The sequence below is a fragment of the Dendropsophus ebraccatus genome, chromosome 11, assembly GCF_027789765.1.
Source record: "Dendropsophus ebraccatus isolate aDenEbr1 chromosome 11, aDenEbr1.pat, whole genome shotgun sequence".
Lineage (NCBI taxonomy): Eukaryota > Metazoa > Chordata > Amphibia > Anura > Hylidae > Dendropsophus > Dendropsophus ebraccatus.
The window spans coordinates 26641426-26653820 of NC_091464.1; the positions used below are offsets into that span (position 1 = coordinate 26641426).

General features: G+C 41.0%; 1 protein-coding gene across 2 annotated transcripts in view; it reads left to right on the forward strand.

The window, feature by feature from the left end:
• The window catches only part of MED14 (mediator complex subunit 14), a 39622-nt gene extending 30904 nt beyond the window's left edge, over positions 1–8718 (forward strand). The window contains exons 25-31 of one of the 2 annotated variants that reach the window (XM_069945165.1): positions 940–1122; positions 2124–2359; positions 2484–2663; positions 4071–4178; positions 5358–5483; positions 5882–6071; positions 8070–8718. In XM_069945165.1, coding sequence (XP_069801266.1) covers positions 940–1122; positions 2124–2359; positions 2484–2663; positions 4071–4178; positions 5358–5483; positions 5882–6071; positions 8070–8143 — 1097 coding nt within the window. In that variant the 3' untranslated portion in view covers positions 8144–8718. The remainder of the gene's footprint in view (positions 1–939; positions 1123–2123; positions 2360–2483; positions 2664–4070; positions 4179–5357; positions 5484–5881; positions 6072–8069) is intronic. The other variant, XM_069945166.1, reaches the window with a different exon arrangement.
• The last annotated feature ends 3677 nt before the right edge of the window (positions 8719–12395 follow it).

Genomic DNA, 12395 nt, shown 5'->3' on the forward strand with positions numbered 1-12395 from the left:
TAATTGTTCTCTAGTGGAATATATAATTTTAAGTAGGATTTAACTGAATAGACGCTCTGAACATGTACAGTCAGTCCAGGTTAAAGGGATACTTTAGTGAAAAATGTCAAATCAACTGGTACCATCAGAGATTTGTAAATTATTTAAATATCTCCTAGTACCTATCAACTGCTGTATGTCCTGCAGGAAGTGGTGTATTCTTTATAGTCTGACACAGTGCTCTCTGCTGCCACCTCTGTCCATGTCAGGAACTGTCCAGAGCAGGAGAAGTTTTCTATGGGGATTTGCTGCTGCTCTGGACAGTGGCAGCAGAGAGCACCGTGTAGGACATACAGCAGATAAGTACTAGAAGACCTGATATTTTTATATAGAAGTAATTAACAAATCTATAAAACTTTCTGGTACCAGTTGATATGAAAAAAATAAAATAAATAAATAGCTGGAGTACCCCTTTAGGTAGCAGGAAATAAGCCATTAATGGAGGCTGAGGAAGAGAGTAAACCAATAAGCTCTCTACTCACTACATCTTTAGAAAAGCCGTCTGTAACCACCTTGGTACCATAAACCTTCAAGGTAAGAGACCAGAAAACCCCTTTAACTCCTTTAAAATGGTTCTTTGCCCAGAACAATGGAAAGCTCTCTGACTCTCTGGTCAATATTCTAACATGACTACATGAAATTTGAGAATCTTTTTTTACCCAATACACTCCAGGTTTAGTAAGGCGTCACACATGCTGCATTGCTTGTCTAGAATTACCTTCACATTTGCTGCCTACGGCCTATACGTTGATCTTTCTTAGTTGTACTTTTGTTCTCTATAAAATAAATCTGTAGACCTATATTGTTTTCAAAATTCCACTTTTCTCAGTATAATATCCCTTCAAATCTATAGTAGAAGAGGAGATAATGTGACCAAATCTCATTTTGCAACCTGCACAGGTACGTTAGACCCTAGTTCTCCGTACACCATGATGTCACCCAGCCAACGTGCAGGGAATTGGCCAGGGTCTCCTCAAGTGTCTGGTCCTTCTCCAGCAGCTCGCATGCCTGGAATGTCACCAGCAAATCCATCTCTTCACTCTCCTGTCCCTGATGTGTCTCACTCCCCTCGAGCTGGAACAAGTATGTTGTGGTTCCAATCATGCTCTCATTTAGTGATTCTAGTTCATCGCTCTACTAGAGAACAGATGTCAAGATTGCATAATTCTTTGCATTTACGATTTGTCAGGACTTTAGCCACTGACCAGAAATGTGCACATTACATTGTAATCTATCTCTATTGAAATCGCACTCTAAATAGAATCTCTGCAATAACTGGAAACATTTCAGCCCATACTGTCATGCAAAATAGCGCACAACATGCCGTTTCCCATTGCTCTGGTTCGTCTTGCCTGTAGTGCAGCTTGAGGTGTTGACCTGCGGCCACCATGTCACCACATTGTGTTGTACCTGTTAAGTTGAGCTGCAATGAAGTGTCATGCCTGTGCTGTTGTGCTGAATCCATCAGGCAACAATCTGTTTTACTCTAGCTTTACCACTTTTACCCTTTTTATGCCTGAGCTGCTGAGGTAGTGCATGAAACCGGGATTTAAAGGCCCAGATTTACTATTGCAAATGCACTTAGTGCCAGAAAACAACCTAACGTGATTTCCGTCATTTTTCTGGGGGCATAGCCTACATGCATGAACATTTTGGTGCATGATTCTGGTTAAAAGTAAGCCAACTAATAGTTGGTGTAAACTTAGACAAGACAGTCTTCTGTTGTGCCAGACTTGTCAGTCGACCAGATAGTGTGATACGTCTGGTGCTTTTAGAGACTTCCTGTCTCAGTATTGGGTTTAGTAAATCTGGACCCTAGTCCCTGGCTCATGTGCCACCTCCCAATTCATTGCATTAGGCATAGCAGCATCAGTTTTGTCTAAAGTTTCTTTCCTGGTATATGAATTATATACTGTTTCAGCACGATACTGGGGTGGGATTTTTATCCTTACCCATGCTTTTTTTTTTTTTTTTTTTTTTTTTTTTGCATTAAACTTTCAAATAATGACACAGAAATATAGATTCACACCAAATACTGCTGGCACACTAAACAAAATTTTGCTATATGTTCTATTTTGTTCTAGGCTCTCAGTCTCTGCCAACCAATATGCCTCCTCCACGCAAGCTACCTCAACGTCCTTGGGCTGCATCCATCCCTACAATCCTCACTCACAGTGCCTTGCACGTACTTCTACTACCATCTCCGACTCCGGGGTTAGCACCTGCACTGGCTGGAAGCTACCTGTGCTCTCCCCTTGAGAGGTTTCTAGGCTCTGTGAACATGAGGCGGCATCTTCAAAGGATAATCCAGCAGGAGACTGTACGTATTCATTTAGGTTTATAGCATTGAGACCCCTTTTTCTTAGAGTATAGTATAAACCTATATATTGTTTTTTGAGTTGTGTCTAGCATGTCCTTACTGTCAGTATTTTATTCCTTTTCAGCTGCAACTCATAAACTCAAATGAGCCAGGAGTCATAATGTTCAAGACAGATGTTCTAAAGGGCAGAGTGGCTCTTAACCCCACCACGCACCAGACGCTGCAGCTGAAAGTGACGCCTGAAAATGCAGGGCAGTGGAAGCCCGAAGAACTGCAAGTTCTTGAAAAGTTCTTTGAGACCAGAGTATGTGTTTACAGTGCTTTTCAATGTCCTAGTTTTAGAGCTTGTTACATGGACAACAACTTTGACCTGTTATCTTGTCTGATCCGTCATACAGTGATACCTCCAGGCATATTTTGCAAATAAAATAAAATAAAAAAACCACTAGGCAAAAATTTTTTTTTTCCGTTGACATTTAAAAACATGGTCAGCAATGTACACAACTGATCTGATGTCAAAGTACAGTTTTTGTGGCCAACTAAATTAAGGGGTCGGCCACTTTATAGTAGCATTGTTCAATGTACAGTATTAGGTGTAGTCACTGTATATATTGACCGCAGCTCCCTGTGTACCTCATAGAGCTAAAATCCGACTCCCCTCCTCCAGTCTGTGCTGCCCTGCTCTGTGGTGAGTCTGTCCATAAGATGGCCGACTTGGAGTAGCATGTGACCATGTTCTCCTCAATAGGCATATGCAGGCTCAGTTATGGAACTTGGGGGCGGGGCATGGTCACATGCTCCTCCATGTCGGCCATCTTATGGACAGACTCACCACAGAACAGGACAGCACAACCTGGAGAAGGGGAGTTCTATGAGGTACACAAGGAGCTGCTGTCAGTATATAGAGTGAGTACAGTTACTGATACTGCACACTGAGCAATTTTACTATAAAGTGGCCAAACCCTTTCAAAGATTTTTATCACCCTCACTTGACTTGCCTTCAGCTGACATCCTAGTTTCTTCTTTGAGATGTTTTAATCATTTTTTTTTTTGTTCAACTGAAAGACTGAAACTTCACCAATGTAGGGATGAACCTTGGAACTAAAAGTGAAGCCTCAGCAGCTATATTAGCCCCTTTCACATCACAATTTCTCTTGTGTACAATGTCAGTCGGGGGGCCTGTTTCTGCATAGTTCAATGTATGGCATAGAATATGCAAACAAAACTGACATGGATTTTCTGCAATGCTGGTTCAAGGGCTAATAGAGATGAGTGAACGATTTGAGTATGCTTGGTTTTGTCTGAACCGGAGCTTGTGCTGTATTTGATTAGAAGTTGGATGCAGCCCTAGGGAAGTCCTGGTAAACATGGATATAGGCTGTATCTGTGTTTTCTAGGACTCCCTATGGCTGCAACTAACTTGAGATGAACCTGAGCATGCTCGAAGTTCGCTAGTCTCTATGGGCTGAGTGTATATAGCTTTTTTTAAAAATCAAAATATTCTGCCCTTGTAAAACGTAGTTAAGGAAGCCATGACATTAGGGACCCTTAAATAAATCCCAAAGTATTAGTCTGCTAGTTTGCGCTGGGCTACCCATGGCATGGTACACCTTTTTTCTTTTCATGGGCTCTGATTTCATGAAGTATGTTTAAAAGTCTAATAAAAATAAATAAATAATTTGCATAACCTGAACCTCTGTTCTTACCCTAGGTTGCGGGTCCACCATTTAAGGCAAACACACTAATAGCTTTTACAAAGTTATTAGGAGCACCTACGCACATTCTCAGAGACTGTGTTCATATAATGAAGCTAGAGCTGGTAAGAATCTAATATTTCTTGTGTTCTGTGGGCAAGCGGAGAAAAATGTAGTCAATATTGGGATATTGTAAAGTAAACTGTTCTCTAGATCAGTGCTTCTCAAACTGTTAGGCGGGCCTCACCAGTGAGGCGCTCCATAGTTGTTGGTGAGGCCCAGCTGGGGAGCCAGTTTTCACGAAGTAACTATAATCTGCACAGTCCTTTTGATGTTTGCAAAAATCTCCATTTTAGCAACATTATTAATTTATTTTGTACTTGCTTTATTAGTATATAGAGCTTGGGTGACGGGTGAAAGGTAGCCCTAGCATTATTTTCAGCTTTTAAATGGACTTTCACCACAGATAGTGAGGCCCAGGCACCCTCTTGGTCAGTCTGGTGAGGCGCAGACATTGCCTTGGTCTGTTTGGTGAGGCTCCAGTAGAAAAAGTTTGAGAAGCACTGGTTTAGATGGTCTTTAGAGTATGTAGAGTATATAAATTCTTTCAATGTAAAGCCTACGGGCAACTTTTACACAGGTGTCTTCCCCCCCCCCCCCCTCCCCTTCATTTTGTGCAAGAATTTAGCAACAATTTCATAAACAATTTCCTATGGCTGCTCCCATGGAATCTGTGTAAAGTTGGAATCATACATTCATTTTTTTATGCAGTTTGTTCGCCTACCATTATATTTCCCATGCCTTTTAAAACTACACCTGGCTTACTGCACTTAAGTTTCTTTCTGACTTGCCTAAAGTGTCTAAATTATCATGGAGGGCAGCATTTTATATAGGAAGGGAAAAGTGTACCTGGTAGTCTGCATGAGAGAGGGTCATATGGTCCAAAAATGTAAAATCAAGTCTTTCCTCTCCTCTGTGAGCACCCTTAGTTGTGGGCAGCTGTTCCTTGTGTAGCATACTGTCTATAATAGTATACGGTAAATCCTCCCCCAGCACAGTGCCAGCCTATTCAGTCCAGTGCTTTAGCCTTATGTCATGGCATAGCAGAGGGACTTGGTAGCTGCCTTGTGATTGGCCAGAGAAGTAAGGAAAAAGATGTCTAGGTGTGTGTACTCCTAACAACCCATGAAATAGAGAAGCTGAGAAATAGCTGTGGAAATATTGAAACATGAAAACCTTACGTAACATGTTACTGCTTTCATTTTGGAATGCTGAAAACTAACTCCTTCTCTTTGCACTAAAAGTTCCCAGATCAAGCCACACAGTTGAAATGGAATGTGCAGTTCTGTTTAACCATCCCGCCAAGTGCTCCACCAATTGCTCCTCCAGGAACCCCAGCTGTTGTCCTTAAGTCTAAAATGCTGTTCTTTGTAAGTATTGTGGAATTGTAAAATGTAATTGTTCAGTTGCTCAGTGTGGTGATAAAATAGTTCCTATAAGCATACCTGTTACTTGCTGTATGTCCTGCAGGAAGTGATGTATTCTCACCAGTCTGACACAGTGCTCTTTGCTGCCACCTCTGTCCATGTCAGGAACTGTCCAGAGCAGCAGCAAAAGCTCTCCTGCCCTACACACTGGAAAGAATACCACTTCATGCAGGACATACAGCAGCTGATAAGTACTGGAAGACTTAAGATTTTTTTAATAGTAAATTACAAATCTCTGGCACTAGTTGGTGGCTGGCTTCTGTATATTAAGGTTTATGCTTCTCTTATCTCTGGCGGATTTTATAACTGCGTTATGCTTTATCATTGCTTCTCGTTCACAGCTTCAACTAACTCAAAAGACGTCTGTGCCACCAGAGCCTATCAGTATTATTGTTCCAATCATCTATGATATGGCGTCAGGAACAACTCAACAAGCAGACATCCCCCGTCAGCAGAACTCCTCAGTGGCAGCTCCGCTGATGGTCAGCAACATTCTCAAAAGGTTTGCGGAAATGAATCCACCACGTCCAGGTTAGCCTTATGTTCATGGATTTTATGATGGAGGGTTTACGATTTGGTTCTTACGGATACAGTTGCACATTTTAAAGCTGCTGTTAGTTTTGTAAGCGTCATCTCAATGGTTAATTAAGATCCACGGTCCCAGTCTGCCAGGATCACGACACGGAGAAGTCCCTCCCTGTATCCTCTTTACGACAGCACAACGGGTATACTCACCTGCCATTGTTAAGAGGTTTAGGAGAATCCCGACCAAAACAAAGTTTTCCTTTTGGTCCCTATACCAGTTTTTATCAAAGGAGAATTCTGGGCAGGTTAGGAAAGTATGGAAAAAAAATAATAATGTGCACTCACTCGGCTCCAGCACAGGTGGCTGCAGTCAGAGAGAGAGTACCTGGGACGTGACATGTCGGGCCTGCTCAAAAGCGCACTCACCTCCCCAGCTCCAGCACTGGTGGCTGCATACCAGCCCTGGAGCTGGGGAGGCGAGTGCACTTTTTTTTATCCTCCCCCTTCCCCTGCAGTTTAGCAAAAAAGCCCCCTTCCCTTAATTTTCCTTTTAACCCCTAGGGGACCACCCTGGGCATTCAGCTACGTCCTGGGTTATGAAGCGCGCTCCAGAGCGAAGCGTGCTTCATAGTGGGTGGGTGCACCAATCGCGTTGCAGCCTGTCATTTACCTCTTAAACGCCGAGATTGTGGAGCGATCGTATTGTTTAAGTGTAAGTGACAGGAGCAGCTCCTGTCACTTACCGATCGGGACCCCCAATCGCTGTGTCGGACCGCCTATGGCATAGCAGGGATTAGTGTATGCAATCTATTGATTGCATGTTAAAGTCCCCCAGGGGGACTTAAAATGTGTAAGGAAAAATGTTTCTTTACCAAACCCCAAAGCCCCTCCCCCAATAAAAGTTAAAATCCCCCCCTTTCCCATAATATAAATAAAACATAAAAATAATTAACCAAATAAACATATTGTATACCGTAGCGTGCGTAATTTTCCGATCTATTAAAATATAACAATTGCCATCCCGTACGGTGAACAGCGTAGATAAAGAGGGGAAAAAAGCTCTAGAATTACCCCCCCCCCCCCTTTTTTGTGTGTGTATATATATGTATATATGTATATATATATATATATATATATATATATTATATATATATATATATATATATTATAAAGTGATCAAAACGCCTGAGCTACACAAATATGGTATTAATAAAAACTAGAGATCATGGCGCAAAAAATTACCCACCCCATACAGCCCGTAGGTGAGAAACTAAAACCGTTATAGGAGTCATCTCACTAGGGCCATTTTATTAATAATTGCAAGAAGAAAAAAAAGCATTTTATTGGAAAATAAATAAAACATTAGAGAATCTAAACCTGCATATGGTTGTGTTCGGACTGACTTATAGAATAATGGTATCATGTCGTTTTCACCATATAGTGCATTACGTAGACACAGGAACCCCTCAAAAGTTACCATATTGCATTCTTTTTTCTAATTGCACCAATTTATATTTTCATAAATAATATTTTTGGGGTCCCATCATACATGTTATGGTAGAATGAAAGACGCCATTACATAGTACAACTATTTCTGAAAAAAACAAGCCCTTACATGGCCCTGTAGATAAAAAAATGAAAGCGCTAGAGCTCTTAGAAGGGGAGGAGGAAAAACCTTAAGTTGGTGCGGTCCACTGGGTCATTTTTGGCTTGGTCTTCAAAGGGTTAAGGGCACTGTAAAAAAAAATAAAAAATAAAAATAATTATTGCCATCTGTGATTACTGAACTTATTCTATATCTGAAATAGTTAGCACTAAGTTTGTGGTCAGTCAATGAGTCTCTCCTCTGAAGGCTATGAAGGTCTATGTAAGAAGCTTTGTGCTATGAGTCTGCAGCCAGGCTGGACTCCTCGGCCTTTGTGGAAAAATACTGCTCTGTAACTGGACAATCTGTATACGTCATACAACCTGTTAATACTCTGCCCTTTACTTATGTGTCCACAGGGGAATGTACAATATTTGCTGCAGTGCGTGACCTTATGGCAAATCTTACACTGCCACCTGGAGGACGACCTTGAACACTATTTCGCATGGATTAATATTATTTTTTTCATTTTAATATATATTTTTTTTGTTCAGATGAAAATATGGATTGGACAAGGGACAATTTACCATTTGATATTTTTGTCTGTATGAACAATGACACAAAAGCTGGCAGATATTTTTCAAAGATGCACTTCACCAGAAATTATATATAATTGATCAAAAAGAATTTTTTGTATATTGCTGTTGTATAGTGTGTTTTACTATAACTCATTTCAAGTTATGATGAAAACGTAATATTCACGTCCCAGGAACACATTTAATATTCTGTTTTATACTGAATGAAATATGAAAATGCCAAACTTTGTTTTTGTGGGGTTTTCTTTCTGTAAATGTGTTTTCTTTGGTGTAACAGATTTTTTTTTTTTTTTAAAGCAGAATTTGTCATTTTGAATACTGTAAAACTGTGACAGACTTTATAATGAAACTGTATTTTAATATGACTGCTTAAAACCCTAATACAAAAGCATCTGGGCATGTTAAGAACATGTCTTCAAAAAAGCAATATTTAATAAACTAGAAGAAAGAGAAAAAAAAAGTCTGAACATGTTGTGACGCACAAAAGAAACAATAGCCATCATCGAATTACTATAAAATAGTAACTTGTGCCCTGATTTATAGGGGTCCTCTGGTGTTTAAAAACTTTTTATATAGTGCTGCAGTTATATAGAAAATAATGAAGATGCTATTCTTGGCTCAATGTGCTCCTGCGGTGTCCCTGCTGAATGCTCCCACCGCCACTTCCAAGACCTACTTGTCTCTGCAGTGCCAGTCCCTTAGCCAATCACTGACTGGGATAAGACAGTGCTGCGGACTGTGATTGGCTAAGCAAGCTGTCACTGCCGGGACAAGTCTGTTTTGCAGTTTTGACAGCTGGTGGTGGGGGCCTACCCTTATGGTGTCTGCACACAGTGGGGGGGACCCTACACTTTAGTTTCTATATGCTCAGCCGAAAAAGCAGAAGCGGCATGGAAGGCATGATAAAGCTGTAATGAGCAGTGTAAGCTGTTTGTAAAGCCCTGGGGTGAAATCTTTTTTGCCAAGTTGTTACTGAACTGTCTCTCACTGTCTACAGTGTGTGTGTGTGTGTGTGCATGGTATGGCAACACACTGCATGTCCTGGCCAACAGGGTCAGAATAAAACCCAGTAGTGAAAGCTGTATCGGAGGTCACTAAGGGGTTAAAGTAAGTGATCAGTGGATGAGCGTGTGTGTGTCTGTTTTTCAGCTGATCCCTGGCGATATCTGCCTCATTTGGCAAATGACTGAATCGGTATTACACATATTCTCAGAGAGGACTTGGAATTGGCCCCACAAGTTTTCTTCCATAAAGTATAAATTATAATTTTTTTTTTTAAAAAGTATCAGTCTACAGTTGGACGATAACAAATGGGTTAAATCCCCCTAGGTACAACAATATAGAGACAGGCTTGAATTTGTTGCAATAGAAGGCTCAAATCATGGCTATAATGTGCTCTCGTTGGCTTTATCCGTCCCACCCTTTTTTCAATTCCCATTTGTTACTGTGCATTTCCCAGAGTCCTTTTGCAAAATTGTGCAATTTTAGCAATTTAAAACCATTGTGGGAACAACCTGGTAAAACTGCACTGTGTGAACATGGCCTTAACCTGTTTGTTATTGAGCTGCCTACAGATTCCAGCAAATTAAAATTCTGCTGACGCCTTTATAAATATGGCTGTCCAGATTTAGATATGTGCCGCACATGAATGACTATGCCAGCTTGGACCTAGAATGGGTTTCCACAATGATTTTTTTTTCCAGGTCGCTGTGTTGGAACACACCATTTTTTTCCTCCAGATAACTGACCAGTCTGCAGAATTAGTCACACTATAGGCTACACTGTTAAATCAATTAGACTATATTTCTAAAACTAAAAGTGAAAACTCTGCATAGATGGGGGTCCAACCCATGAGTCTGCATTTAGGAGGAGTTGGGAGGGATGGTTGGGAAATAGAGTAATGCTAGGTAACCAAATATGGGTTTATTCCAATTTCCCTTTTTTCCCCACAAAGGTATATCACATCAAATCTTCAAAAGAGCTATATTTATTTGCAATTTATGTGCAGGAAAAGTCAATTTCTAATCCTTACAGAAAGCTCATGCGACTGGATCAGGGGTCTACAATCTGTGACCCTCCAGCTGTAGGGCAACTACAACCCAAATTATAAACCAAATGCCATGATGCAGCAAATGCCAGATGGGCCGGTCTCCTGGCTCTTCCCAGCTGAGGTGGAACACTCACCATTAGGCCCTCTATAGGAGCTCCTGGTAGGTATGATACCACATTAGGGGTAGGGCCTCCTGGATTGTAGGGTACAGGGAGAAGAAATGGTAAGTGTGGGTGGGGGGAGGGTCAGTGTAATGCAGGAGTCTAATGCTATGTTTACACGGAACAATTATCGGGCGCATTTTCGCGATAACGATCGAATTCGAACGATAATCGTATGTGTAAACGTGGCGAACAATCGATTAAATCATTTTGATCTTTTAACATATTCTTAAATCGTCGTTCGCAAAAAATTCGCCAATCGTTCCGTGTAAACAGTCGTTCACCGATTTTACCTATGTGTTAGATAGGCTTAAGCGATCGCAAAACGAATTTTCTGTACGATATATCGTTCCATCTAAACGCTGATCGTTATAAAAAAAATTCGTTACTTCGAAATCGTTAATCGTACGATCGGGCCAATTATCGCTCCGTGTAAACTTAGCATTAGGGTCCATTAACACATAGGAGGTGGGGGCCGGCTGCAGTGAGCTGCCGGGACCCCACCGGTAATGACACGCTGCAGCGATCGCGCTGCCGCGTGTCATTAACCCCTTAAACGCCGCGATTGCGGTGCGACCGCGGCGTTTAAATGTAAGTGACGGGGAGTCCCCTGTCACTTACCGATCGGGACCCCCGCAGTGTGACTGCGGGGCTCATGATCGTTGAAACGGACCGCCGGAGGTCTCTTACCTTCCTCCGTGCGGTCCGATCGGCGATCTGCTACACTGAGCCTGCACATGGCCTATGGCATAGCATTCATCAGTGTAGAAATCAAACAAATGTATGTAAAAGTCCCCCAAAGGGACTTCAAATGTGTAAAAAAAAAAAAAGTTAAAAACACCAATACACTACCCCAAAACCCCTCCCCCAATAAAAGTTGAAATCACTCCCCTTTCCCATTATATAAATAAAACATATAAAAATAAATAAATAGACAAACATATAATATACCGTAGCGTGCGTAATTGTCCGATCTATTAAAATATAGCAAGCGTCATTGTGATCGGTGAACGGCGTACACGAAAAGAGGGAAAAAAGTGCGCGGATTACCGATTTTATGTTACATTATATATTTTTAAAAAATCAATAAAAAGTGATCAAAACGTCCGATCTTCACAAATATGGTATTAATAAAAACTAGAGATCATGGCGGAAAAAATGACACCCCATACAGCCCCATAGGTGAAAAAATAAATTCGTTATAAGCGTCACAATAGGCCCATTTTATTATTTAATTGCCAAAAAAAAAAGGATTTCATAAAAAAATATATATATATAACATTAGAGAATCTGTGTAACCTGCATATGGTTGTGTTCGGACTGACCTATAGAATAATAGTATCATGTCGCTGTTACCATATAGTGTATTACGTAGACACAGGAACCCCCCAAACGTTACCATATTGCATTCTTTTTTTACAATTTCACCTATTTATATCTTCATAAATAATAATTTTGGGATTCCATCATACATGTTATGGTAAAATGAATGACGCCATTACAAAGTACAACTATTCCTGTAAAAAACAAGCACTTACATGGCTTGTAGATAGAAAACTGAGAGTGCTAGAGCTCTTAGAAAGGGGGGAGGGGAAAACGAAAACACTAAGATCAAAATTTGTGCGGTCCACTGGGTCATTTTGGGCCTGGTCCTCAAAGGGTTAAATGGTAGTAATGTAGTAATGGCACTTGTTTAAACTTGTTATCAGTATAAAAAGACACCTGTGCACACCCTCAAACAGTCAGACTCCAAACTCCACTATGGTGAAGACCAAAGAGCTGTCAAAGGACACCAGAAACAAAATTGTAGCCCTGCACCAGGGCGGGAAGACTGAATCTGCAATAGGCAACCAGCTTGGAGTGAAGAAATCAACTGTGGGAGCAATAATTAGAAAATGGAAGACATACAAGACCACTGATAATCTCCCTCGATATGGG